The following is a 27,329-nucleotide window of genomic DNA, read 5'->3' as shown; positions in this document are numbered from 1 at the left end:
TCCTTCCATTTTCCACCGCTTGTCCCATTCGGGGTGCTGGAGCCTATCCCAGCTGTACTTGTGCGGAAGGCGGGCTACACCCTGGACAAGTCGCAACCTCCTCACAGGACCAACACAGATAGACAACATTCACACTCTTTTGTAGTATTGATTTAAAAATGCACCTCCAACGTTTAATTTTTACATGAACAGGAATTATTATCAAAACATTATACTAATGAGGATGGTAAATGAATTATACTTGTATAGCACTTTTCTACCTTTTTTTGAAGGAACTCAAAGCACTTTGACACTATTTCCACATTCACCCATTCACACACGTCTGATGGTGGGAGCTGCCATGCAAGGCGCTAATCAGGACCCATCGGGAGCAAGGGTGAAGTGTCTTAATGCTCAAGGACACAACGGACGTGACTAGGATGGTAAAAGGTGGGGATTGAACCAGGAACCATGAATTGATTAACGTGGACCCCTACTTAAACAAGTTGAAAAACTTATTCGGGTGTTACCATTTAGTGGTCAATGGTATGGAATATATAATGAGCTGCGCAACCCACAAAAAAATAAAGTTTCAATTAATCAAAACCCTTAGGGTTTAGGCCGTCCCCCAGGATGAAGATATTTAATGCAGACTGAGTTTATTTTTAGGTAATTTAATTTAAATTTGTTTTTTTTTCTTTACCATTAAAAACATATTAAAAAATGCTTACCAACGGGAGGCATTGAGACGTCCTCCGAGACACAAGATGGCGCTACGGCATTACTGCAAAGACGGCTTCACGCTTAAAAACGGGAAAGAAACCACCACACCATGGCGACAGGGACGCTATTGCCTTTTCATTGCCGATACGAAGTGCGGTTCATAGTGTTTAATTTTATACATTTTATTTCGCTTCACGGCCAACAGTATATCATCCCGTATGAAACTCCTTCAAACTGCAGTGTCGACGAGTTCTTCGACTTTTCCAGTCTGTCGTGTGCAAACTGTGGTCCAAATCAACAACAGAACGCAGGAGGTCTGTAAATAATCTCAATAAAACAGTTGTGTACGCACAAATTGTTTACTACTTGTGTGTCAAATTACATATGTGCTGGGTTTTGTTTAAAAGTAAAAGACGTCGTGTGGTAATGTTGACCAGTTTTTCAAGGCTTGGGCTTGTTTGGAAAAAAAGGATGTGGAACACATCCTCACATCTGATTTATTATTGAAACGTTGCTCGAGCAGTCAATGTAGTCTTGTATTGAATATTTTCTAATAAAAAAAAAACAACTTAAATGTAACCAATTATTTCATTAATGACGACATCCATCCATTCATTTCTACCGCTTGTCCCTTTTGGGGTCGCAGGGGCCTATCTCAGCTGTATTTGGGCGGAAGGCGCTGTACACCCTGGACAAGTCGCTATCTCATCGCAGTCCAACACAGATAGACAGACAAAATGTACTCACACATTCACACTCTAGGGTCAATTTAGTGTTGCCAATCAACCTATCCCCAGGTGCATGTTTTTGGAGGTGGGAGGAAGCCGGAGTACCCGGAGGGAACCCACGCATTCACAGGGAGGACAAGCAAACTCCACACAGAAAGATCTTGAGCCCGGGATTGAACCCTGACTACTCAAGACCTTCGTATTGTGAGGCAGACGCACTAACCCCTGTGTCACCGTGAAGCCCGGGCTTGATCTATTAAGATCCAAATATCAAGTGGTAAATAAGTGTGTGTATATATGTATACACATTTTTGTATGGTCTCAAGTACCCCCACAGACAAGTACTGTATTTGAGAAGCAGTATTTCCCCATAGGACTGCAATCTATCTAACAATGCATTGGGGCGGGCAATGGTGTCATCGTCTCATTTGCATATTTTGACACATGTGCTTGTAATTGTAAGAGTGAGGAATAGCGGACAGCAAAGTGAGTAAAAACATAAGAGCGTATTGTATTATCCACAAATAAACTAATCAAAAGTTGTTTTCCGTCTTTTCCAGGTCTGAGTTGTATTTGCAAAAGTGGATTCCGCACAGTCACAACTGAGAAGACGTCCATTACTTGTGAGTCCTGTCCAGGAGACAAGCCAGTAGGTACCTTTTTTAATGAAGTATTTATTGCTGTGTGTCTTAAAATGTTCTTCCATTGCATTTTCTAAAACATGTGTGCGATTTGACGATTGTTTTAATTCGAATCCAGGCAGTAACTAAAGATGGTTTTGGGTGCATTCGCTGCCCAAGTAGTCTCACTGTGGCTGGACAGTGCCAATGTCCTCCAGGATACATCCTTGGTAGGTCCCTCAAATTCCTTACGTTGACTACATAAAGGGTCTTATATCTAAATGGCTGCCCATGGCTTTTTTTCTTTCAGTGGAGAGGGATGTCAGCGGGAACCTTTTGGATGAGGCAGTGTGTGAGATGTGCAATGGAAATGTTTCAGCTTTCTCGGTACCAAACCGCAGAGGCGAAAGGTATCCGTACCACACATTAAAATATAGACCCAGCAAGCTCATATACTCAGATACGCAGTGTGGACCAGTAAATAGACTGACCCAGCGTTTAAAACGAGCAATAATCGCAGTATGACACTGGTGTCTTCTTTTATTTGCACAATAAAGTCTTCTAATATTGTCTTGCGGGGACATCACCACTAAGATCTTCTATGTGTTTTCTGTCTTTCAGGTGTGAAAGATGCCAGGCTTCATTTATCAAAAGCTCCTGTGTGTGTAACTCTCCCTCTGTGCTGGTGAGCTCCCTACTAACTAGAAATGTGACGTTCACGAAGGACTTTAGGCTTTTGAACGGCTCTTTAAAGTGACTGTAGAGAACTGAATCCCAGTTGGCAGTTGTTCGGTTGCGAGCCATTTTTATATGAAAATTGCCCATGCTGCCTACAGTACATGTGTGTGCCACTTTTACTGCTGTACCAGGAAGGATATAGCAGTGCTTGAAAATAAGTACAAAGTGTACTACAAGAACAATAGTATGTACATAATCATTGACTTAAATAATATAGGATGTAAATAGATCAGGTTATAAATTACATGGGTTGATAGGAGTATATTATAAATATATGATAAAAGGAAAACTAGAATTGATTGCGGTTCTGTTGGGCAAATAGTGCAGAGAAATGGCAACAAACCAAACCAAATAAAAGCCCATTCTTCACTGTCCCGTTTGCATTCACATTTTTACTATGTGTATATTTTTATTCTAGTTGTTTTTATACGTACTATAAAATGATGGCCGTTGGCATTTAAACCAGTGGTTGGCACTAGAAGGAAGGTAAAGAGTCTCTCTCAATGACGCAATGGCAGTGACTAGGATGGCGGAAGCTAAAATCGAATGAGGAACCCTCACGTTTCTGGCAGGATGCTCTACCATCTGAGCCACGCTGCCCTGGTAAACCAGGCCCTTAATGTTGCATATTTTACTGTGCCACCATTTTTTTACGGCAAGGGAAAATACAAACTAGTGATCCCCTTGTCAAAACATACGGATATGGATGCGTGGACAAGATGGATATGGATTGTACACAATAAAAGCACAAGTCAAATGAAATTGTAATAACATTTCAAAATAACTTACACTAATAGGATAAATATTGGTGGGTTGTGTAAGTTTTACTTATTTTGATTCCGAGTTTCATTGATATTTGATAACATAACAGCGAGCCAGTATTTTGAACACCTCGTAAACAGGAACACTATATTGTGGTTATGCTATGCTAAATTATTACATGTTATTTGTTATGTTATTTTAGGCAGGCGGGTTATGTCTACCTCAGAGCAGTCTTGCCACTAATGTCAATCCAAGTGTCAACTTTGCTCAGCTGGTAAGTCTCTTGTCTTTTGCCTTTCTATGTTTATGTTCATTGTTACCTCTGCCAAGGGCAACTTTTTTTGGACTCTGTTTTGGGTTTAGTTTTTTTATGCTAGTAAAGACATACTGCTAGCTGCAGTTAACCATGAGCACTAATGTGAAGTTAATCGAGATTGGCTCTTTTTAAAAGCTTAAGCACCACATATTATAATATTTCAGGGCTGTATGTTTTTTTCAATCTTGCCCTTGTTTTCTGATGTACTCTGATTGTGCTTCCCTTACAGAAGGTCAGTGTTTTGTCTGCCTGGTTCGTCAAAAACCTGTACTCATCCGCAGCCGCCTGCCTTGTAATTATTATCTTCATGATTATTTAATGTAGTTCTAGTTAAAAGTAGCCTTTTGTGTGAGCTCCATCGTCTATGTTAACAAATGATACGTCAACAGAGCTTCTCCAACCTCACTGCGTGCCAGGCCCTGGGAAACATGTGCGTGATGAACATGCACTCCTTTAGCGGAATAAGCACTGATGCCTGCGGCCTCTTTAACACCGTCTTCAGATCACGGGCCGCTTTTAGTTCCACTCAAGACATTTCCTACTGGTAAGAGTAAAAAGAGACACAAACTTTCATAGGACTCAACAATAGGTACAGTACATTTCTTGATATACAATGTGTGACGGTGCCAATCATTTCTGCGTGCAGGAGACAAAATCTGCCATGGCTTTACTACGGCGACGAACCTGGACTTGCAAGTCGAGTCCTTCAGACAGATCCAGTCCCAGTTAGCTTTAGTTTCAGGGGAAGAAACAAGGTAACTTAAATCACAAAATGCAGAAAAGCTTCCTTTTAACTGACAAGTTATGTTTTCCCCCTGGACAGAACACAGATATTAAGCTGCTTGCTGCCGTTTATAACGTCAGAGGAGTGTTCCTCAGATGGGAAAACATTGGAGGATCAAATCTAATGGTGAGAACTGTGTTAGGATTTGATCAAGGAGGTGACCCCAGGATGCAGAGACGGGAAGCGTGGTTGAATTACAAAAAGTTAAACAATTTAATGAGTCCAAAAAGTGTAACTAAAGGCAATGGGGCAGAAGTGCACACCATGAATAAGCAAACAAAAACAGGTCCCTCACTGGTCGGCAGGGGAAAAAGCCAGGGCACACTGAGCTCAACAAAAGGTCTAACACAAAATCCTCTTTACCTCAGGGAGGCTACGAAGCAAACACAAAGAGGTGAGGAATTTCAGGAATACGGAGAGACAACATACCAGGCAGGACAAGGTGAATCAGGCACATGCACGTGGGAGGTGCAGGAGACAACAACCGGCAGAGACTAGCTGTCGGTGACGAGTTTAAATACTACTGGGTAGAGATTTGTTGCAGGTGTGCCTCGCTGTGTACTAATTGACTGAAGAAAAAACAGACACCATAAAAGAGAAGGCAGGGAAATGACAAAACACATGATAAGGTTCATGCATTTGGGCATGAGCTTGTAGTATCTTTAAATTATAACATGTATATTTTCTATTAGACTGGGTCTGATTTTAACTTCGGTCCCAGAACTCTGGAGGGGTTTATTCCATCGGAAAGCACATGAGGTAAATGGATAGGAGCCAACATCTACAGTATATAGTCAGTGATGAAGGGTCAGAGGTCACAAAGGATAGGTTTTCCCATTGGTACTTTTTTGGACATTTCAAGTATTTGCTGTCTGCCAGCCTTCCCTCTCGGCTTCAACCTGGGATATATTCTAAATAAATACTTCCGTTAGGGTTGCACCATATGGAAGATAGAAATCGTATCCTTTTGGGCGATGATAGAGCTTTTATTACTATCGTTATATTGTGATAAAGCATGTTTTAATGGTGTCCTACAAATGTGACAGCGACAAGCGAACGAACGCGTCCTTAACAGCTCCACAGTGCAAAATTGCTAGTAAGTCAGCCTCCATGGCAGCAACTAAAGTACTTATCTTAAAAATACCATGTTACTGGAGCTAAGAACAACTAAACATGCTACACTACACACCATAGGAAGATATGCTAACCACAAGCCAGAGTCCTTGAATGTGAAAAAAATAACACAAATAACGATAGTTATTGATACGTTACATATATAATTTTATTTCTCACAAAAATGTTTTTGTTGTTTTTGTTATTGCTTATAACTTAAGGAAATAGGATTTTGAACACAGGAGAGCTTTAAGGGTAAAAACCAAAGGTTTTAAATCGTGACCAATAATTAAATAAATATTGAATTCATATTTTTTTGCCATTATCCTGCTGAGTGGCCTTGTGGTTAGAGTGTCCGCCCTGAGATCGGTAGGTCGTGAGTTCAAATCCCGGCCGAGTCATACCACAGACTATAAAAATGGGACCCATTGCCTCCCTGCTTGGCACTCAGCATCAAGGGTTGGAATTGGGGGTTAAATCAACAAAATGATTCCTGAGCGCGGCCACCACTACTGCTCACTGCTCCCCTCACCTTCCAGCTGGTAGAACATGGGGATGGGTTCAAATGTGGAGGGTAATTTCAACACACCTAGTGTGTGTGTGTGTGACTGTCAGTGGTACTTTTAACTTTTTTGTCTGCCCTTGTATTGAATCAACACACACATTTGTATTATCGCCCAAAACTAATGTAAAGTATCCAAAGAACAAAAGAATAAGTGCTTATTACATTTTAACAGAAGTGAACGTAGAAAAAAGTACATTAATAATAGTTTTGAAAAGCGTGGCGCAGTGGGAGAGTGGCCGTGCGCAGCCCAAGGGTCCCTGGTTCAAATCCCACCTAGTACCAACCTCGTCACGTCCGTTGTGTTCTGAGCAAGACACTTCACCCTTGCTCCTGATGGGTGCTGGTTGGCGCCTTGCATGGCAGCTCCCTCCATCAGTGTGTGAATGTGTGTGTGAATGGGTAAATGTGGAAGTAATGTCAAAGCGCTTTGAGTACCTTGAAGGTAGAAAAGCGCTATACAAGTACAACCCATTTATCATTTATTTAATAACACTTACTGCATACCTCAGCAGCCAAATTAGAAACCTTTGAAATCTTTTTGGAGATGGTTGTATTATAATGTACTTACTAAATTTTATATATATATATATATATATATATATATATATATATATATATATACATATATATATATATATATATATATATACATATATATATATATATATATATATATACATATATATATATATATATATGTATATATATATATATATTATATCCCATTGCAGGAGGCTACAATATATCTTGATATAGATTTTAGGTCATATTGGCCTCCGTGTCTACAACACTGGACTGTTTTGGAAATATGGGCCGTTACGAAATTGGATTAGCCGCTAAACTCTGACAGGAAAAGACTGCGCCATTGTGACATTACTACAGGTTTGAGGAAACACAAGCCAAGGTAGGATAAAGTATTGTTTTTCAGCTAATCTTGGCATGTACACAAAAACACCGACATTAACTGATATAATGTTGGTAAAAGACATTTTTTATACAGCTCTGTAATAATCCAAGAGTGTGCAGTTGTATCTCATGCTGTGACAGGTGCATCTATATACTCATTATGTATTTTCGACTGTGTCTGAAAAAAAAAATTGCGGTGTTGTTCGTTTTCAAGATGTACAAATAGTGTACATTTTTAAAAGAGAGATTCTGATACTATTGAAAAAGGTGAGGCGTGGTTAAATTTTAAATCTGAAGGGAAAACCTCACAAACAAACTGCTTGTAGAAAGTGGGTTATAAAAGTGACTGTACAGTAAAATGTATACAAAATTAACACCAAAGCATATCCAATACAAATCCAACTTACGTATATTTCATACAATTGTTTTTTAAATTAAGCTGGTGCTAATATAGTTTAGCACCACTGATAGCTATCTGATAACTTGTGCATTAATAGCTTGCTGACACATGCCACGCTAATCTATAATTGACACATGGCGCATTAATCGCTGGTTGAAAAATGGCTCGCCAATTGCTAGCAAACAATTAGTGCAAAACATTAGATTTTATTCTTAATTTTATTTTGTATTTCTTTAAATGTTATTCTATTTAGACGTATAATTGTATTAATTAATGTATTATTTTGTTAAATTGGATTGTAACAAATGTAATGTAATCTACATGACCATTCTATTTATTTAGCGCTTTTCTAGAGAAAAGCGCTATATAAATATAATTCACTTCACTTCACTACCCCTCACTTATTTTTTTTCTAATGTTGTTTGTGGCTACCGAGTGTAAGTTAGCTGTAAAAATAAATGCCACTGTTTTTTATTCCAGCACCAGACACATATATTTATTTGGGATATTATATACTGTAGATTAGCCTAATTCACATTTATGTATTTGCCTTCTCGTTTGTAGATTTGTCCAGAAACTGCCCTCAAAAGATTGTCAGCTTTCAGCTTTGGCACATCTTACCAAGAAAGTGTAAGTTCACTGCTCCTGTTTACTCATTGATATCACAGCAGTTTTGTACTGATCACATGACTCATATGTGTTTATGTATAGTGTGATGTTTCAGTGGCAGACTTGCTGCACACTCTTCCCGAGCCGCTGTTTTATGATGTATTTATGGACCTCGGTGGAGAAGACAGCAGAAAACTTCTCCCTATTCCTGTTTTAGTGTATAACCAGCAATACAACGGACGTTTCATCAACCAAGGTGAGATTTGTGTTCCATGTGTCAGTGTGTGATATTTTCGGGGTGGTATCCTATTTTCCGCACTCCTTGCACAGAGAGCATGAAGAGCTGGTACCTGTCTCGGCGTATATTTCTTCTGGATGCGCTGAGCGGCAGGGAGAATAGTATGAATTCCCTTCCGAAAGTCATCCGTGTTGCCAATTCTGTCAAAATAAGGTGTGGCATTCAAACACAAGACAGAAAAACTTTTTTTTTTCACTTCCTGGTGACAGAGGGATGGTATTTTGCTTGAATGAATGCAGGTTCCAGTTGGTTCCAAACACACAAGAAGGTCAGGTGTTCCCTCCTTTGCTGACTGTGGAATACAGAGATGTTCCCATCACTGATATCGATACACAAACTGTGTCTGTAAGTCATAACATACATTGTTCGGTCAATTATGTCACTCAGTACTTTAGCAAATAATGATCAGATAAGAATCATATAATGACAAACTTAGATAGGATAGACTTTTATTTATCACACAATGGGGGGATTACATTGTTGCAGTGCAGTTTTTTTTTTACATACAGTAGTAGAAGTAAAGCATAAGGAAAAACAAAAAAATACCAATACATACTACATATTGCTCACAAATATATATAGATAGAAGATCATATACAATAAAAAAAACACTATCATTGGTATAGCACACCACGAGAAAAAAACATCACAGTAATCACATAAGTGTGTTGTTAAGTCTTATGGCCGTGGGTAGAAAGGACTTGTGATAGCGCTTCTTCTTGCACTGTGGATGTAACAGTCTAATGCTGAAGGAGCTACTCATGCCGGGCCTCCACAGTGCCGTGCATGGTGTGAGATTGATTAGACATTATGGATGTTAACTTGATCAGCATTACTCTGTGAACCACCACCTCAATTCTCTATTTATGATTTATGAACTCAATTGGTTCTTAAGCAGGGTTCTTAATTCAATACGTTTGTATAATAAAGCAGATTTCGCCATAAGAAACAATGTAAGTATAAATAATGGGCTCCAGCCTCAACCAAAGTCCATATTTTAGTGAAAGTTTGTAGCGGTTTGTGCTATATATACACTATTATATATCAAACAAACATAACAATGTGTGATAGATCAACTATCTCTTTATTAACAAGCCAAAACAACAACAGCAACAACAATGACAACCTCAACTGTTTTCTGTATGTGCTGCTCTGGCCAACATGTGCACACACATAGAAATCCCTTTGGTGCCTCCACAAATGTTCAGAAATCACAAACATCCATAACTTTGACAACCATATTGCTACAATAACAAACATTTAAAAAAGTTAAATCCTCTTTTAATTGTCATCGGCAAATGAACAGCTGACAAAAGGAGGAGCTGACAAGGGGAGAAGGAGGCGTGTGCGCGCGTATGTGCGCGTGCTCATTAGAAAGAGACGCCGCTGAACGAGACGTTGTGAAAAATAAGTCCGTTTTGGCTTATTTTTCCAGAAAAGTCTGTTCGCATCACAATTAAAAACTTGCTGATGTGTGTAATTTTTTTTTTAATACAGGCAAGCACAAAATGGCTGATAGCCGGACACAAAATGAGAGAATGAAGCAATCCTACACAACAACATGGTTCATGCACAGAGACATAGTTTGCTCATTTAAATAGTCCGTAAATCAAAACGTTTGCATTTGATAAAGTATGATTGGTAAATCTGTACATAAATGATGTGGAGGGCCAGATCTAGCCCTTGGGCCTTGAGTTTGACTCCTGTGCCTTTTTATAAATCTAAAAATTTACCTAGGGTTTATTCGTAAGTTGTTGTCCTGTTAAAAACTTTAAGGTTATCAAATAATTTATAACATAAATAATATTTTCGCAATTAACTAACCCTTTTCTAAAAGACAATATGTAAACAATGCTATCTGCTGGATCTGGTGTGATACTACTTCTTAGTAATAATGAGTGCTGCTGACGGAGGTTATATTTAAAACTTCTCTCCTTCTGTAGATGAGCTTTGCTTTGGAGTATGAGATGGATCAAAGTGAGGCTCGAATGAAGACCAATGTGAGTTCAAACTAAAAGTTATTTCTAACGTGAATCATTGTAATAGTGATTACCCTGATTGTGTGTGCACAGACTGCTTTAGGTGTGTTGGCTGGTCTGTCTGTGCTCTTATCAGTGCTGAAGACAGTCAGTTGGAAGAGGAGGATTGCCTCACCTATTGTTGATTTGAGGGTATAGTTAGAATGTTTGCCATTAACAGACTTGACATTTCCATGTCAAAAGTTGTTTCTTTACCCCTTGCCGCTTTTAGACCATGCTGATGTTTTTCTTGTTTTACGCCGGAGATCTGGCCAATGTTTTCCTTGCCGTCACTGTGGGAACTGGACTCTACTGGCTCATCCTTTACAAGGTATACAATACTTATATGCGGAATTTTACAGAACATAGGACACATCTGACGGCTATTTTTTCCAGGCCCAGCAGCAGGCATCAGTGTTGTTGCCACTGCCTCAACAAGAAGAGCAGTTTGTGACATACATCAGTTGTGCCTTTGCACTCAAGGTGAGACATGCCAAAGGTGAACAAAGCTAGAAAAGTGAGACTTTAGGGGAACTGCAATTTTTTTTTTTAATTGTTGCCTATCGTTTACAATCATTATGAAAGACATGACAATAGTTTTTAATGTATTCTAAATAGTAAATAAATGCAATCAAAAGTATGCTTACAATGGAGCCCACGGGAGACACTCTACTCTGCCTATAAAGGCCTTAAATAATATCAAAACACTTCCATTAAGGTTTTATACACATGATGTACGTATAATTGTAATGTTGTAACAGACACATTTATAATTACATTTAATATTTATGTATTTTGCTCATTTTAAGCATACGCGGCACCTTAACCACTGATTACTGCTCAATGCAGACTTTATGAGAGCCCACAAACATAATTCAACATCACTTACAGTCATTGGGATGCCGACTGCTAGGATGTTTATATATTCCTATTTAGATGAAGCACATGAATGATTCATAATCCTTGCGAAGAATAGCGGGGTGGAACTAAGCGTCTTTTCATGTCGGTCTCGCTATTGTCGAGTCTAAATTGGCTGTCAAAGTTTACAAACTTGTTGGAATATGTCCTTGTCCTTCTACTGTCCATGATTTATGATCTACAATTAAGTTTGACGAGCAATGAAGCAGCTCATCAGTCGATCGATCATGTCAACATTGGCACACAAGCTTGTGATTATGGCGCCGCTGTAAATAGTTTTTCCGTGTTAGCCCTTATAATAACATTATCACTAATACGTGCTTAATAGGGGTGTCCAAAAACAAATAGATTTTCAAATTAACCGCAATTCTTACTTGTAACTTTTCTTAATTGATCCAAAAAAATCAAAAATGTATTTAAAAAAAAACTGAAATGTATTTAAAAGTATATGTATATATTGTTTTTTTTATAAATAAATATAAATAAATGGGTTGTACTTGTATAGCACTTTTCTACCTTCAAGGTACTCAAAGCGCTTTGACACTACTTCCACATTTACCCATTCACACACACATTCACACACTGATGGAGGGAGCTGCCATGCAAGGCGCAAACCAGTACCCATCAGGAGCAAGGGTGAAGTGTCTTGCTCAGGACACAACGGACGTGACGAGGTTGGTACTAGGTGGGATTTGAACCAGGGAGCCTCGGGTTGCGCACGGCCACTCTCCCACTGCCCCACGCCGTCCCATATATATATAAATAAATAAATAAATGGGTTGTACTTGTATAGCGCTTTTCTACCTTCAAGGTACTCAAAGCGCTTTGACATTACTTCCACATTTACCCATTCACACACACATTCACACACTGATGGAGGGAGCTGCCATGCAAGGCGCCAACCAGCACCCATCAGGAGCAAGGGTGAAGTGTCTTGCTCAGGACACAACGGACGTGACGAGGTTGGTACTAGGTGGGATTTGAACCAGGGAGCCTCGGGTTGCGCACGGCCACTCTCCCACTGCCCCACGCCGTCCCATATATATATAAATAAATAAATAAATGGGTTGTACTTGTATAGCGCTTTTCTACCTTCAAGGTACTCAAAGCGCTTTGACATTACTTCCACATTTACCCATTCACACACACATTCACACACTGATGGAGGGAGCTGCCATGCAAGGCGCCAACCAGCACCCATCAGGAGCAAGGGTGAAGTGTCTTGCTCAGGACACAACGGACGTGACGAGGTTGGTATTGGGTGGGAATTGAACCAGGGACGCTCGGGTTGCGCACGGCCACTCTCCCCACTGCGCCACGCCGTCCCTGTTATATATGTTTTGTTTTTTTAAATATGTCTTGTTCAACGCCTCAGGCAAATCATGTTGTTGCCACATCTGCTAAACAGATTTACTTTAGAAAAGAGAAGTGTTGGATAGTTCTCTTGTCACCTTATTTGTATTTGACATGGAATAACGACTTCCGGACGGCTTCGAAGTGATTCTGGACCACCAGCCGCCGCCTCAGGTAGGGGAAGCAGTGCACTGTCAACACCGTGTATGGTGAGAATGCTGTGCTGCAGATGTTGTGTATCGGTGGAGGGAATACTTCGAAGACCTCCTCAATCCCACCAACACATCTTCCTATGAGGAAGTAGTGAGTTATAGGAGTGGCCTCTCCTATTTCTGGGGCTTAGGCCCCAGGGGTGGATGAGATCTGCCCGGAGTTCCTTAAGGCTCTGGATGCTGTAGGCTGACAAGACTCTACAACATTGCTTGGTAATCGGGGGCAATACCTCTGGATTGGCAGACCTGGGTGGTGGTTCCTTTATTTTAAAAAGTGGAAATGGAGGGTGTGTTTCAACTATTTTCGTTCTGGTCGTGGAACTGTGGACCAGGTCTATACTCTCGGCAGGGTCCTTGAGGTTGCATGAGAGTTTGCCCAACCAGTCTACATGTGCTGTGGACTTGGAGAAGGCATTCGACCTTGTCCCTGTGGGGAGTGCTCAGAGAGCATTGGGTATCAGACTGTCTAATTGTGGCGGTCAGATATGATCAGTGTCAGAGCTTGGTCCGCATTGCCGACAGTAATTTGGACCCGTTTTAAGTGAGCGTTGGACTCCGCCAAGGCTGCCCTTTGTCACCGATTCTTTTCATAACTTTTTATGGACAGAATTTCTAGGTACAGTCAGGGCGTTAATGGGATCCGATTTGGTGGCTGCAAGATTTGGTATCTGCTTTTTGCAGATGATATGGTCCTGATGGATTCATCTGGCCAGGATCTTCAACTCTTACTGGATTGTTTCGCAGCCGAGTATGAAGCGACTGGGATGAGAATCAGCACCTCCAAGTCCGAGTCCATGGTTCTCGCCCAGAAAAGGGTGGCGTGCCATCTCCTGGTTGGAGAAGAGATCTTGCCCAAAGTGGAGGAGTTAGAGTACCTCGGAGTCTTGTTCACGAGTGAGGGAAGAGTGGATCGTGAGATCAACTGTCGGATAGGTGCGTTGTCTTCAGTAATGCGGACACTGTATTGATCCGTTGTAATAAAGAAGGAGCTGAGCCGGAAGGCAAAGCTCTCAATTTATCCCGTACAAAATTAGTTCCCTCCATCGGGGTACCGGGCTCTCCCTAAGTGACAGGGTGAGAAGCTTTGTCATCAGGGAGGAGCTCAAAGTAAAGACGCTGCTCCTCCACTTCGAGAGGAGCCAGATGAGGTGGTTTGGGCATCTGGTCAGGATGCCACTCGAACGCCTCCCTGAGGAGGTGTTATAAAGAAGGAGCTGAGCCGGAAGGCAAAGCTCTCAATTTATCCCGTACGAAATTAGTTTCCTCCATCGGGGTACCGGGCTCTCCCTAAGTGACAGGGTGAGAAGCTTTGTCATCAGGGAGGAGCTCAAAGTAAAGACGCTGCTCCTCCACTTCGAGAGGAGCCAGATGAGGTGGTTTGGGCATCTGGTCAGGATGCCACTCGAACGCCTCCCTGAGGAGGTGTTTAGGACACGGGGAAGACCCAGGACACGTTGAAAGGATTATGTCTCCCGGCTGGCCTGGGAATGCCTTGGTATCCCCTTGGAGGAGCTGGGCAAAAGTGTTTGGGGAGAGAAAAGTCTGGGCTTCTCTACTTAGGCTGCTGCCCCCGCGACGTGAAAGAAAATTGTTGGATTTAATAAATGTTTGGGTAAAATTTAATTTCACAAAACCAAGTTTCTTTTAAGTAATATAGTAATTTATCAGAGCTGTTAACTATTTTATGGAGTAATGTAGTTAATCATAAAACTGGTATCATACGGTATTAAAAAAGTATTGATTTTGAATCGAAAGTTGTTTTGAATCAAGAATTGATTCTGAATAGAATCGTTACCCCCTAGGATCGAACCAAATCGAATTGTGCAATGCCCAAAGATTCACAGCCCTATTGGTTAATATTCAAGTCATGAAATATAAATGGACTATTGTGGGCGGTTATTTATTGGGTATTAAGGATGGAATAGAGGACTTCCCTTTGACTGCGCTCTAAGCAGACTTTTATTTACGTTTATTTACAAGTTAGAATGCTTAAAAAAAAAAACACATCTGTCGTCATTTCTTTCATAATGATTGAAAAAAAAGTGCAGTGGGTACCGAATTTGGTACTTTTTTAGACACTGACCAAATTTTGTCGGTACTACCGGCTGTCGATTCACGTAAAATTAAATGGTGCTATATTTAGATAATTTTGTTGCTTGTGACCTCACATCCAGTTTTCTGTCGAAATTAGCTGCTTTGTAGAAAAAAGCTACCAGTCGCGTAATTCGATAGCGCTGTCTATGGATTTAACCTACCCCGTCAAAAAATGCTAACTTAAAATTCTAAACACTGATTTACATTTCAAATTACGCTTCCTCTGTAGAATGTCTATAATATTTATAGAGGTAGAACATCTGACCGGAATATTTAGCCATCAGATAATGCTCTCACTACCGTTAGGTAGTCAGGCATGACTCTTATTGTAGTTCCTTGGTCCACATGCAACTTTTATGTTCTCTTCATTTTTTTCACTGAAATTGCTTTAGTTACTGTTGCCACTTTACCCACCATGCTCCCCATGCCACCCACACTTGGTATAATTGTAGTTTAAAAACATTTAGATAATGGGTTTCACAATGTAAAAGCGCTTTAATGGCCATGCGTGCCCATCATCATTAGCATTAGGTAGCAATCAAGGAAACGATCACTCAAGCAGGACTCATGGTGGACTTTATGCTTGGTAAAAAAAACTCTAACCTAAAGTGCCACTCTTCCAAAATGCGCTAGCTTTATTCCAATTTCACTTTTGATTAGTCGTAGACAGGCTACTATTCACATTAGCTTTTTTACATGGTGATTTCAACAGCTCCAAATTTGGTAATGAAAACTACAACTAAGATGAATGTTACAATCGACCAGTTGGTTTTTAATAAGCACAATGCTTACAGTATAAACACTGTGTAGGGCGCAACCTAACCCAATCAGCTTCATAGAAAAAGCTACTTCCTAGGTAGACAATACACCATAAATATCGTATACAGTACTGGCATCTATGGTCTTGGAAGTACAACTGCATCGCAAATTAGATTAAAATGTTACTATAAAACAGACAACTGGACAGCACAGTTATCATAATCAGCTCATATTTAAATGTTACATTAAAAAACGACATTATTTTATCAAACAATTCAAATGTATTAAAACACCAAAGTACCAAAAATTGGTAATGTCGGATACCAATTGGGTATCAATTCCCAGATACCAGGAATTATCTGTATTGTGTCCATCCATCCATCCATCCATTTTCTACCGCTTATTCCCTTTCAAGTTACATTAAAAAAACAAATATTATTTTCAAACATCCATCCATCCATCCATTTTCTTCCACAGTCCTTTTCGGGGTGGCGGGGGGTGCTGGAGCCTACCTCAGCTGCATTCTGAGGTAGGACTAATACAAATAAATGTTTGTATTAGTCCTGTCTTCAAGTCGCCACCTCATCGCAGGGCCAACACAGACAGACAGACAACATTCACACTCACATTCACACACATAACAATTAAAAATTATTAAAACACAAAACTTTTGAAAATTGGTACCGTTGAGTACCAGTATCGATTCCCATATACCAGGAATCAGTACTGTATCGGTTCAAATGTGAACTGTACCCATCCTTAGCTAGACTGTCCTTCTGCTACAAATGATGCATTCTTATTGTGTGTCTAGGCAGTCCAGTTCCTCCACAAGCTGATAGTGCAGTTGTCTGTTGATGTCTTCTTTATTGACTGGGAGAGACCACGCAGCAAACCTAGCAAGACTGTGTCAGGTGATTATCATGTAAAATACTTTTAAAATGGTTGTAATATTATTTACGTCTGTTGTTAGCCAATGGTGAGCAGAAGCGTGATCCATCTCCTGTCAGCATCTGGAGGACATACTTTGTGGCCAATGAGTGGAATGAGATCCAAACCATCCGCAAGATACGTCCGACATTTCAGATCATGGCTGTGCTTTTCTTCCTTGAAGTACTTCTACGTCTGCATACTTATTTTTACTTGAATCCCTTTGTTCCTTCAATTCAATTTCACCCTGCTTGATTTATTTAGGTGTTGGGCTTTTCTAACTTGGCCCTGAGAGACCCCTGGCCAACTTTACAGCGCCCTCCACATGCGTACACGCCTTCACACAGCATGATCATGCGCTACGGCCTGACAGCAACGCTATGGCTCTGCTTTGGACTTCTGCAGGTGATACTTTTCAGTTATTTCTCACATATTTTAAGAATGTAAAAAAAACATACACCTAATAAATCTAATCATTTATCAATGCAGGTGATTTTCTTCACTGTGTTTTATGAGCATTTTGTGGAAGACAAAATCCGCCAGTTTGTGGATCTCTGCTCCATCAGTAATGTGAGTCAGAATTATTATTGTTTTTATGATTTCTACAAATGACAAACAGTGAGTGTACATTTGCACTTGGTGGTTTGGGTGGGCAATATTTCAAGTTTGGGTATTATCTGTTACCAATACCGTACAGTATTGCTAAAGGCAATATTTTTTTTTTTTTTAAATGTTCAACATATTTGAATGATTTTGCGATTTTTGATTTGTTGATGATGTTTATGAATAGAATGTACCACATGACACATAACAATAAATGTTTGTATTAGTCCTGTCAAAAGCAATTTAAGATTAAGCACCGTTTTAAATTTTGAGGAATCACGTTATATTACTTGCTAACTTTAGGAAAATGCCCCAGTATTAGGACACAAATGCTATTTTATTTTCAAAATGTCATATACATTTTTTTTTTTAAATGTTTTACTTAAATACATTTATTTCCTCAAAACTTGGAAACAATTATTTTGTGTGTGTGTGTGTGTGTGTGTGTGTGTGTGTGTGTGTGTGTGTGTGTGTGTATATATATATATATATATATATATATATATATATATATATATATATATATATATATATATATATATATATATATATATATACATATATATAGTCTGGGTTTATTTCTATGGCAAATTTGCCAGCAAGCCCACCAGTCTCTTATCTCATCTTTGCACTGGCATATGTATTGAAAATCCAAAATGATGATCACTGATGCCGCTAAAGTAGGAGCATGTGATGTCAAAATGAATTAGATGATTAACCTGTGTATATAAATACATGATTGCAATACCTTTTTATCATCAAAGTGCCAACAGCCCTGATTTAAAAAAAAAAAAAAAAAAAGTTATTTGTGAAAATTTGAACATTCTTAATATGACAATATCAACAAGTGTCTATACCATTAATGTGCTGATCGATCGGCCACCAACTAGTGTGGGCCAATTGTCAGGAAAAAAATTGCTGATCGCCATTGCCTATTAATGCCTTTATAGTGCCAATCAAAAACTTCTGATCTCCTCTGGCTGACACTATTTATTTTCAGTCCCGCGACTAGCAGCTAAATATGTGTCTCCATACACAGTGTAGAGAAGCTCCCCATAGTTAATAGTAATTGCCTACATTGCGGCAAATAAACTGCATTTCTTAGTATCTTAAGTATTATTGTCAAGTACCATTATTAGCACAAGGCTAAACATGTTACACAAGGAGATAAAATAAGTGCTTAGTAAAGTTAAAGAAGTGTAGCATTACAGCAAAAAGTAAGCGAAATATTTAAAATCCATACAGATATCCATATTTAGGTAATAGCAAGAAGATTAATAAGTGTGTAGAAAGAGGACAATAAAACAACTGTTGGTGTGTGAAGGCTCTAGCTTACCTGCGACCCAGGTGAGGATAAGTGATATATAAAATGGATGGATGTTAGTGTAAAAGCATTGTATCAGCCAGTATACTGCATGTAACTGACATAAGGTAAGGTGTAATGGGATGAAGGATGTATATCTGGGGTGTCCAAAGTGCGGCCCAGGGGCCATTTGCGGCCCGCGGGTCATTTTTTAACGACCCTACGGCACATTTTAAGAATACAATTGAAAAAAATTAAAAACATAAAAAGTGGTATAAAAGAGCAAACAGGTGAAATGTAACAAGAAATTGTTGCAATGCGTACTCTTATTAAAAGTTAAAGTACCAATGATTGTCACACACATACTAGATGTGGCGAAATTATTCTCTGCATTTGACCCATCACCCTTGATCACCCCTTGGGAGGTAAGGGGAGCAGTGGGCAGCAGCGGTGCCGCGTCCGGGAATAATTTATGGTGATTTAACCCCCAATTCCAACCCTTAATGCTGAGTGCCAAGCAGGGGGGTAATGGGTCCCATTTTTATAGTCTTATAACACAAAGCTGCCATGCAGGCTGTTTCTTTCTTTAAAAAATAATAATGAATCAAAATCAATTTCATTTTGAATTATTGACCTATTCAAGGCTTCGATTACGTCTCATTAAATATTCCACTTTGAGATATTTTAGGGGGAAAATGTTGCATATTTTGTGTTTTGCCATATAAAAAACCGAGTTGTTTTTTTTAAAGAAGGGCCTAAAAAAAAACAAACAAAACATAAACAACAATAACACTTAAAATTGACGGATATATTTGAAGTTGATCTCGAGATTACTGTGCTAAAAAGTAAACAGTAAAAAAAATGAATAATTTGTTTTTTAACACTTTAATAAGTAGGACACTTTTGGATTCCCAATTATTTTAGTGTGATTTGTTTTTAAGTGTCATTGGTCAAAAATAATAATGAATCTAAATCCAAAATTAAGGCTCCAATTATTATATAATCTCAAATATTCCACCTAAAAAAGGTATTGTGTGAAAATATTGCATATTTTGTGTTTTTTCCTTTTTTTTTTTTTCTAATGTTGATCTAGAGATTTAAAACTTGCATAATAATAACAATTATAATACTGAATAATGACACATTTTTAATTTTTTTTTTTACCAAAACCGTTGGAGGACTGATTGTATATTTTTTATACATATATTGTATTGGTTTTTAAAATAAAAATTATGAAAATAGCCCCCGCATGCTCTAATTTTTCAGTGTGCGGCCCTCAGTGGAAAAAGTTTGGACACCCTGATGTATATAATCAGTTCGACTTGAATACATCAGCCATCAGGCTCACTGTGATCTGAAAGCAACCATATAACTGGAGACAGACTGGATGCTCCAACGCTGGTGGCAGTCAAGCACGGCGGTAGAACAAAATCCTTGACTTTTCCACATTGTTACAACAATTTAAAAAAAAGGCTCAACCATACAAGACAAGGGATGAATCGGAGATTGCGTGCGTCTACTGTAAACATTTTGAACACACCCTGGAGTCATGCCGTCTATTGGACGGACACACGCTGGAGTCATGCCCTCTATTGGAGAGGAAAGCCTACATTGAAAAGATTAATATCTTAACAAATAATAGAGTTTGCTTTGGTTGCTTGTCGGCATATCAGCCGACAATGCAGGAAGCGTCGTTCATGCAAAATATGTGGCTTACAACCCCCCTAACTTGCTGCACATCCATCAAAAGAAAAATAATTCAAGGAAAAGGCCATGATGAATAAAAATCGAAATAATTGAAAAAGAACGCAAAATAATTGTGAATTAAATAAAATGTCTGACTTTGTCTCTCAAAGAGCTAATGAAAGATGAAAAAATATGTCACTGGTCAAATCTCAACTTAATGTTTTAATGCAAGTCTGAAGATAATTTTAATTTTCCTGAAGGAATAAATAAAGTAATATCTAATCTATTCTAATCTATGCTTTCTGCTTTACATGAATCCCTGATGCCGTTAATTCTGAATGGTTTCCAAAGGTCAATAAACATTAGAAAGAATGCATTGAGAAGGTTGAAAAATGGTTTAAAATGCCAAAAATACCCCCTAAGTAAACCACCTTTTGAAACTTACATGGCTGCAAGGCCCCACCTGCAGGAGGTGTCATCAGTGGAAAAGAAAGCACAGGACGATGTGAAAAATGGGGGGAAAGCTTCAATTTCACCAAAACCCTCAAAAATATTGAGCAGGAAGAAATATGATTGATACTGGACTAGTAAGGTCAATGATTTTTATGTTCTCAAAATATTATTTTTGTTAATGTTTACAAACTCGGGTAAAAATTCCCTGGACACTGGAGGACTTTAAGAGTAAACAAACAAAACATTTAAAAAGAGTAGTAGATAGTAGTTTTTGTTTTTTTGTAGTTATTGTGTACTATTAACTTTGATAAGGAACTACATTAAATACTCTGTTAATACTGGTGGTCAGTACAAAAACAAAAAATTAAAACACCAAGTTTTGTTTTATGCAGATTTCAGTGCTGCTGTTACCTCACCGCTGCTTTGGCTACTACATCCATGGGCGCTCAGTGCATGGCCATGCTGATACAGACATGGAGGAGATGAGCAATAATTTGAGGAGAGAAGCGGTACATCCACTGATAGACTGTATTGTTTTTATTTTAAGTAGAGTTTTAATATGCGTTATTCTTATGTTTACTCTTTCCGGCATCAAGGAGTCAATGTGTGGCCAAAGAGGTCTTCTTCCCAACACAGACATCCAGACATTCCAGGTTGCCCTTTCCATCCGACTGCGGTCCCATTACGACAAGATACGGGAGTCCTTCACCAGGGTTAGTAATTTTCTCCACCATGAATGTTGCAAAGATAAATGTGTATATTGTGCATCTTCTTTATAATGACAACCCGTCCAAGTCGACCAACCGATCTTGCTCTCCTTGTTTTCCATATTACTAAAAAGTCCCCACTTAAGCCGACGTGGATATTTTTGGTCAAGTTTTTTGATTTGTTGATGACAATTTGAGAAGCAAAAAAAGGGTCACTTTATGTGTACATGAGTTGTAGTATTGTTAACTTCATCATTATCACTATGCAGCGTAAAACGACAACAGCAACATAACTAATGTTTAGTTACACAGCATCAACCTGCACATTGTTACTTCCTGTTCAGTTTAAAGTAAGCGTAACGGATTTCAGCTAGAGTGTAGAGTTTGCGCTTGACAATGAGATGCCAGCTGTGGCTTTTAACTCGTTTTCTAGCGCTCTCGCCTCTCAATCCAGGGACCCGGTTTGACCCTTGGGCAGAAAGGAGGGGCTGGAACAGCTTCAGAATAAAATAAGTATTAAACTGTATTCTACCAGGACAACTAACAAAATACACCAATTTTATTTTGTAAATATATTGCTAATTCTTTTTTGTTGCTATAAACGTTGTCAAGCAGTGTTTCCCATACCCGCCACAAGTACTACTGTTTTGCCCTAACTCCATCCATCCATTTTCTACTGCTTATCCATTTTGGGTCGCGGGTTGGGCGCTGGAGCGTATCTCAGCTGCATTCGGGCGGTAGGCGGGGTACACCCTGGACAAGTCGCCACCTCATTGCAGGGCCAACACAGAGAGACAGACAACATTTACACTCACATTCACACACTGGGGCCAATTTAGTGTTGCCAATCTCACAAACACAATATAATGTACCTGGTCAGCCAGAACATAAAAAGATAGAACAGGAGAGACCGATGTTGCCAACTTAGCAACTTTTTTGATATATTTAGTGATAATCTAATATCTCTATTTTTTTTCTTTTTCTAAAAAGCTACAAATCAGTGAAGGGTCTTTTGGCGACTTCGCTCTTCTTTAGGGCCCGCCACCATTTTGTCTGTAACTTTCAAGAAGCAACAAAAGAAACATTTGTAGTTTTAAATATATTTTTCCTGCTTTTAATGCTTTGTAATCACTTTTTGCAGAGCGCTTTGTCCAATTATGCAAATTCAACAATGACATTGCAGTTTTGTGGGGAATACAGCATCAACAAGAGTCAGACATACAAGACATAAGTGCAGCAGTTCTGTTAAGATTATAGAAAAAGGCTACAATGTCAACAAATTGCTTAAGTTTAAAAGATATATTTCCTGACCTGTGCAATATGTATTCCAGTCCTGCATTCTTGTTTTATACATTTCCAGCGCCATGGACCATCACGGCTTATAGACGCAGCCTCAGCCAACCAGTTAGATCCAAACATCCGGGCTTACCACACCATGAACCACTTCCTCGGATCAATCATTGATCATGTTAGTGTCCGACTGGTTTGGATTTGTTCTTGCACATCTTTCCTGGTCTCATTATGTTTTCTTTCCCCTCAGGCCCACCCTGACATGGATTACTATGTGAGGGACAAACTAACATTCGAGAGGGTGATGGGCATGGAGTTCCTTGAACCAAATGACAAGAGCATCTTTTATAATGGTGGCCATCTTTAGAGGAGACAGTCTGTTCTGTATATCTGTTGATACACACTTACTTAATGTCTCTTTTCCGCCATAGACGAAAGCCACTCCTTCAGCGATGTGCTCTATTATGGAAACGAGGGAACACTGCTGATTTTTGACACTTTATTCTTCTGTGTTGTCGACCTAGTGTCTCAGAGCTTCGTGCTTGCAGCCGTGCTAACCTATGTGCAGCAAATGGTCAGTATTTTATGCACGTGTATTTCATGTACTGTCATCACGAGACGTAAGTGATATTTTTCCTCACAGATCTTTAAAAGAATTCGCAATGTCTTTGGAAGAAGGAACATTGTCAACAAAACCCTGGTTGATGACAGATTTCTGATTTAGTCATTTGTAGTATCTACATAATCCATACTGCCAGTATTGTTTATTTTAGGTCATTTTCCTGTATTTGCTTTTACATTTTTACACAGTTTTTACAAACCTGGATCATCATGTAAAATGTAAGTATTTTCTCATGATGAAAATGTGTTTTTTTTTATTCGGTGTCATACAAAGTAGACATAATTATTGTATTTAAGGCATGGAATGAAGTAAGGCTTTAAAGTATATTTTATATACATTTTTGTGTGTATATTCTATGTCATTACTCTAAAATAATGACAATGAAAATATTTTAGTCAAAAAAATGGATAAAATTATTTTGCATATTTGAGCTAAATTTCTACATCTTAATGACAAAAAAGTCATTTTTTATAGTATATATATATATATATATATATATATATATATATATATATATATATATATATGTATGTATATATATGTATATGTATATATGTATGTATATATATGTATATGTATATATATATGTATATATATGTATATGTATATATATACATATATATATATATATATATATATATATATATATATATGTATATATATACATATATATATATATATATATATATATATATATATATATATATATATCTCAACTCAACTGATGGTCCCAACCCCTTTGATGAAGCTAAAGATTACACTAATCAACCCTGATAAGGCACACCTGTGAAGTGAAAACCATTTCAGGTGACTACCTCTTGAAGGTCATTTAGAGAATGCCAAGAGTGTGCAAAGCAGTAATCAGAGCAAAGGGTGGCTATTGTGAAGAAACTAGAATATAAAACATGTTTTCAGTTATTTCACCTTTTTTTTTAAGCACATAACTCCACATGTGTTCATTCATAGTTTTGATCTACAATGTAAATACTAAATAGTCATGGATATATAGAAAACACATTGAATAAAAAGGTGTGTCCAAACTTTTGGCCTGTACTGTATATGTATTTATTTCAAATGTAGTAAATTAATCCTCCTAATATCCATCCATTTTCGACCGCTGAATCCTCTTAATATATATTATATAAATAATACTTTTAATACTTTTAACACTTTAGAGACCCGTATGTTTGCATAACTCCACTGTTAATTGTAATGGACAAAATAAATGAAATATTTTCCATTAAATGTATTTTCTTCTTATAATTATCACAGACCCTGAAACTGCTCAATTGACTGCTCAATGTTGGTTTTTCTACAATGAACAAACCTACACCTGAGGTCTTCAAGAGGAAAAATACTACCTTCCCAAAATGTGCAGTAAAGATATTATATAGTCTCTTTCCATCTCTCCATCCATCTATCCATCATCTTCCGCTTATCCGAGGTCGGGTCGCGGGGGCAGCAGCCTAAGCAGGGAAGCCCAGACTTCCCTCTCACCAGCCACTTCGTCTAGCTCTTCCCGGGGGATCCCGAGGCGTTCCCAGGCCAGCCGGGAGACATAGTCTTCCCAACGTGTCCTGGGTCTTCCCCGTGGCCTCCTGCCGACTGGACGTGCCCTAAACACCTCCCTAGGGAGGCGTTCGGGTGGCATCCTGACCAGATGCCCGAGCCACCTCATCTGGCTCCTCTCGATGTGGAGAAGCAGCGGCTTTACTTTGAGTTCCCCCCGCTTCTCACCCTATCTCTAAGGGAGAGCCCCGCCACCTGGCGGAGGAAACTAATTTCGGCCGCTTGTACCCGTGATCTTATCCTTTCGGTCATGACCCAAAGCTCATGACCATAGGTGAGGATGGGAACGTAGATCGACCGGTAAATTGAGAGCTTTGCCTTCCGGCTTAGCTCCTTCTTCCCCACAACGGATCGATACAACGTTCACATTACTGAAGACGCCGCACCGATCCGCCTGTCGATCTCACGATCCACTCTTCCCCCACTCGTGAACAAGACTCCTAGGTACTTGAACTCCTCCACTTGGGGCAGGGTCTCCTCCCCAACCCGGAGATGGCACTCCACCCTTTTCCGGGCGAGAACCATGGACTCGGACTTGGAGGTGCTGATTCTCATTCCGGTCGCTTCACACTCGGCTGCGAACCGATCCAGTGAGAGCTGAAGATCCCGGCCAGATGAAGCCATCAGGACCACATCATCTGCAAAAAGCAGACACCCAATCCCGCGGCCACCAAACCGGAACCCCTCAACACCTTGACTGCGCCTAGAGATTCCGTCCATAAAAGTTATGAACAGAATCGGTGACAAAGGACAGCCTTGGCGGAGTCCAACCCTCACTGGAGACGTGTCCGACTTACTGCCAGCAATGCGGACCAAGCTCTGACACTGATCATACAGGGAGCGGACCGCCACAATAAGACAGTCCGGTACCCCATACTCTCTGAGCACTCCCCAAAGGACTTCCCGAGGGACACGGTCGAATGCCTTCTCCAAGTCCACAAAGCACATGTAGACTGGTTGGGCAAGCTCCCATGCACCCTCAAGAACCCTGCCGAGAGTAAAGAGCTGGTCCACAGTTCCACGACCAGGACGAAAACCACACTGTTCCTCCTGGATCCGAGGTTCAACTATCCGGCGTAGCCTCCTCTCCAGTACACCTGAATAAACCTTACCGGGAAGGCTGAGGAGTGTGATCCCACGATAGTTGGAACACACCCTCCGGTCCCCCTTCTTAAAGAGAGGGACCACCACCCCGGTCTGCCAATCCAGAGGTACCGCCCCCGATGTCCACGCGATGCTGCAGAGTCTTGTCAACCAAGACAGCCCCACAGCATCCAGAGCCTTAAGGAACTCCGGGCGGGTCTCATCTACCCCCGGGGCCTTGCCGCCGAGGAGCTTTTTGACTACCTCAGCAACCTCATCCTCAGAAATAGGAGAGTCCACCACAGATTCCCCAGGCACCGCTTCCTCAAAGGAAGACGTGTTGGTGGGATTGAGGAGATCTTCGAAGTATTCCTTCCACCGATCCACAACATCCGCAGTCGAAGTCAGCAGAACACCATCTGCACCATACACGGTGTTGATAGTGCACTGCTTCCCCTTCCCGAGGCGGCGTATGGTGGTCCAGAATCGTTTCGAAGCCGTCCGGAAGTCGTTTTCCATGGCTTCCCCGAACTCTTCCCATGTCCGAGTTTTTGCCTGCGCGACCGCTAAAGCTGCACACCGCTTGGCCCATCGGTACCCGTCCACTGCCCCCGGAGTCCTATGAGCCAAAAGAACCCGATAGGACTCCTTCTTCAGCTTGACGGCATCCCTCACTGCTGGTGTCCACCAACGGGTTCTGGGATTACCGCCACGACAGGCACCAACAACCTCGCGGCCACAGCTCCAATCAGCTGCCTCGACAATAGAGGTTCGGAACGTGGTCCACTCGGACTCAATGTCCCGCACCTCCCTCGTGACATGTTCTTTCCATCTAATTCTGCTAAAAAATAGACATATCATGTACAGTATAGGGATCTTTTGGGTGTTGTATAGGGGCGGGCTGGGTTGGGGGGGTGGGGTTTGGTGGTAGCGGGGTGTATATTGCAGCGTCCCGGAAAAGTTAGTGCTGCAATGGATTCTGGGTATTTGTTTGGTTGTGTTTATGTTGTGTTACGGTGCGGATGTTCTCTTGAAATGTGTTTGTCATCCTTAATTGGTGTGGGTTTACAGTGTGGTGCATATCTGTAACAGTGTTAAAGTTGTTTACACGGCCACCTTCGGTGTGACCTGTGTGGCGGTTGATCAAGTATGCCTTGTGCACGCGCGCGAAAGCTGCTTATATTATGTGAC

General features: G+C 40.0%; 1 protein-coding gene across 1 annotated transcript; it reads left to right on the top strand.

The window, feature by feature from the left end:
* The first annotated feature begins 765 nt into the window (after positions 1 to 765).
* Positions 766 to 23,962, top strand: LOC133561411 (meckelin-like). The gene is made up of 28 exons (XM_061914710.1): positions 766 to 1,016; positions 1,991 to 2,079; positions 2,190 to 2,280; positions 2,361 to 2,460; positions 2,672 to 2,735; positions 3,753 to 3,824; positions 4,096 to 4,158; positions 4,256 to 4,410; positions 4,513 to 4,621; positions 4,690 to 4,776; positions 8,199 to 8,264; positions 8,346 to 8,499; positions 8,574 to 8,694; positions 8,781 to 8,886; positions 10,485 to 10,541; positions 10,614 to 10,712; positions 10,792 to 10,890; positions 10,956 to 11,042; positions 16,707 to 16,806; positions 16,866 to 17,005; positions 17,087 to 17,227; positions 17,312 to 17,392; positions 21,260 to 21,376; positions 21,464 to 21,580; positions 22,935 to 23,042; positions 23,115 to 23,217; positions 23,296 to 23,438; positions 23,508 to 23,962. The coding sequence occupies exons 1-28, from the start codon at positions 812 to 814 to the stop codon at positions 23,586 to 23,588; spliced, it is 2,955 nt and encodes a 984-aa protein (XP_061770694.1). The 5' UTR covers positions 766 to 811; the 3' UTR covers positions 23,589 to 23,962.
* The last annotated feature ends 3,367 nt before the right edge of the window (positions 23,963 to 27,329 follow it).

The sequence above is a fragment of the Nerophis ophidion genome, linkage group LG11 (assembly GCF_033978795.1).
Source record: "Nerophis ophidion isolate RoL-2023_Sa linkage group LG11, RoL_Noph_v1.0, whole genome shotgun sequence".
In the NCBI taxonomy this organism is placed as follows: Eukaryota; Metazoa; Chordata; class Actinopteri; order Syngnathiformes; family Syngnathidae; genus Nerophis; species Nerophis ophidion.
This window is presented reverse-complemented; position numbering and strand designations above follow the sequence as displayed.

Coding starts and splice junctions, on each gene's coding strand:
- LOC133561411 (XM_061914710.1), top strand. CDS start 812: ATGGCGACAGGGACGCTATTGCCTTTTCATTGCCGATACGAAGTGCGG. Junction 8,695..8,780: donor GCCAATTCTGTCAAAATAAG/GTGTGGCATTCA, acceptor GAATGAATGCAG/GTTCCAGTTGGTTCCAAACA. Junction 10,713..10,791: donor CACCTATTGTTGATTTGAGG/GTATAGTTAGAA, acceptor TGCCGCTTTTAG/ACCATGCTGATGTTTTTCTT.